Below are 1860 nucleotides of genomic sequence, written 5' to 3'. Positions count from 1 at the left end.
TTGGGAGGATGAATTGTGTTCATATGTAGACCTTCCTGCTGTGAGCTGCAGTAGTTTTAGTCAGTAGTCCAGTGTTGAGATGACAAGAGACTGAACATGAGCAGCCTGTGTGGGGGGTGGGGGGGTGGGGGGGCTGAATACTTCTACTCTCACAGAGAAGAGGACAGTTGTCCATGTTTACCCCAAGGTTGTGAGCTGTGACTGAGGTGGAGCGTGGAGTGTTATATTGGTAGAAGGATGTTGGAGATGGAGCTGCAGGATGTGTTAAATGAGGACCTGAAGGTAACTGGTGCGAGAGCAGAGGATGACGAGGATAAAGTTATGTGGGAAACAGGAAAAGACGTAGAAGTTACTGATGTCTGATGGATCCAGAGCAGGTTTCTGCAGGATGGGAATAAACCTTGTTCTATTGAAGGTAGTGTTACATGACCAGATGTTAGGGATCCATTGATGAAGGGCAGAAAGATGTCGGAGCTCAGAGCCGGTCTCCAAGTCGACACATCGCAGCGTGATCTCTTCTCTTAGGCCTTTAGTTAGACTTCACTGTTAACTCTATAATTACTACAAAAACACTGAGAAAACTCCTCAGGCCTGGATGAGAATGAGCAAACTTCTTTATTGTGGTCAATCAGCCAACAAATTATAATTTGCCAAATTAAAAGTAACAAATGAAAACCCCCAAAAAGATTGTCATGCAAAATCAATCAAGAAAAACAAGAACTCTCGCGACGTCCTTGCAAAAATAAAAACACCCACCTTGACCCGCGGACACGGGCACGCGCCCGCGCGCGCACACACCCCTTCGCCCCCGAAGAACCAAAAAAAAACCTCAGATATCTTCTCAATATATACCCTGGCGCTCCTAGGAGCCCAGGTGCCATATCACCTTATTTACCGGAATCATCTCCTATGTTTTCTAAATACACTGACCCAATTTCCCCTTATTTCCCATTACCTTTCACCCATATGCCCATTTATGGATTTTCCTTCCCTTATTTTTCATGACCTCAGACTAAACACCTGGGCCTTCTTCAGTCTGCACAACAAGTTTATGAGCACCACATGCCCATTTATGGATTTTCCTCCCCTTATTTTTCAGTGCCTAGGTCTGTGGACCACTGTTTTTTTCATTCTACATAACATGTTATTGCTATGGACCAAGGTCTGAGAACCATGGTGTTCTTCATTTTCCATAACAATTTATGAGCTAAGGTCTGGGAACAATGGTCTTTTCCCTTCTACATAACAAGTTGTTATTACAAATGTGCTCAGACTGACTAGGCCTGACAGCCCCGAATCTGGTTGCAATAAACATCTTTGTCCTACAACATCGCCTACATATGTCTTATGACAGCAATTGTAATATTTTGCAAGGCCTAATACTTTACTTTGGTTATAGTATTGTAAGGAATAATATTTTAATTAATTCTACTAAGATTTTTTTCCAACAAAGACTTGTGAGATGGAGCATAATGGAAGGGAGTAAATATAGTGGGCAGGGGGCAGGGGGAAGGGGGCAGGGAGCAGAACTAGATTTCTGGTTCTAGTTACGACTCCAGCTTCTGCACTCTAGTCTTATATATAATATATACATATATACATACATATATATATATACACATATATACGTGTGTGTGTGTGTGTGTGTGTGTGTGTGTGTGTGTGTGTGTGTGTGTGTAGAGGACTCAGGGTGGTACTTCCCAAGTGTGAAGCGTGATCCTCAGCGATACTTACAGTCATGTCCTGATTCAGTGTGTCAGTGGCTGAGGAACATGAAAGACCGTGGGAAAGTTGTGTTGCTCATCACCAGCTCACACTCTGACTACTGCAGACTCGTGTGTGAACACATCCTGGGGTGAG

The 1860-nt window shown here is 43.5% G+C and overlaps 1 protein-coding gene across 1 annotated transcript in view; it reads left to right on the top strand.

Annotated features, from left to right (window-relative positions):
- Positions 1-1659: 1659 nt before the first annotated feature.
- LOC125139001 (5'-nucleotidase domain-containing protein 1-like) overlaps positions 1660-1860 on the top strand; it is a 6388-nt gene continuing 6187 nt past the window's right edge. The window contains exon 1 of the mRNA XM_047801696.1: positions 1660-1855. Within this exon, the coding sequence (XP_047657652.1) occupies positions 1773-1855 (83 nt within the window). The 5' untranslated portion in view covers positions 1660-1772. The remainder of the gene's footprint in view (positions 1856-1860) is intronic.

Source organism: Tachysurus fulvidraco, chromosome 16, assembly GCF_022655615.1.
Source record: "Tachysurus fulvidraco isolate hzauxx_2018 chromosome 16, HZAU_PFXX_2.0, whole genome shotgun sequence".
Classification (NCBI taxonomy): Eukaryota; Metazoa; Chordata; class Actinopteri; order Siluriformes; family Bagridae; genus Tachysurus; species Tachysurus fulvidraco.
Note: the sequence above shows the minus strand (reverse complement) of the source record. Positions and strands in the feature narration are given on the sequence as shown.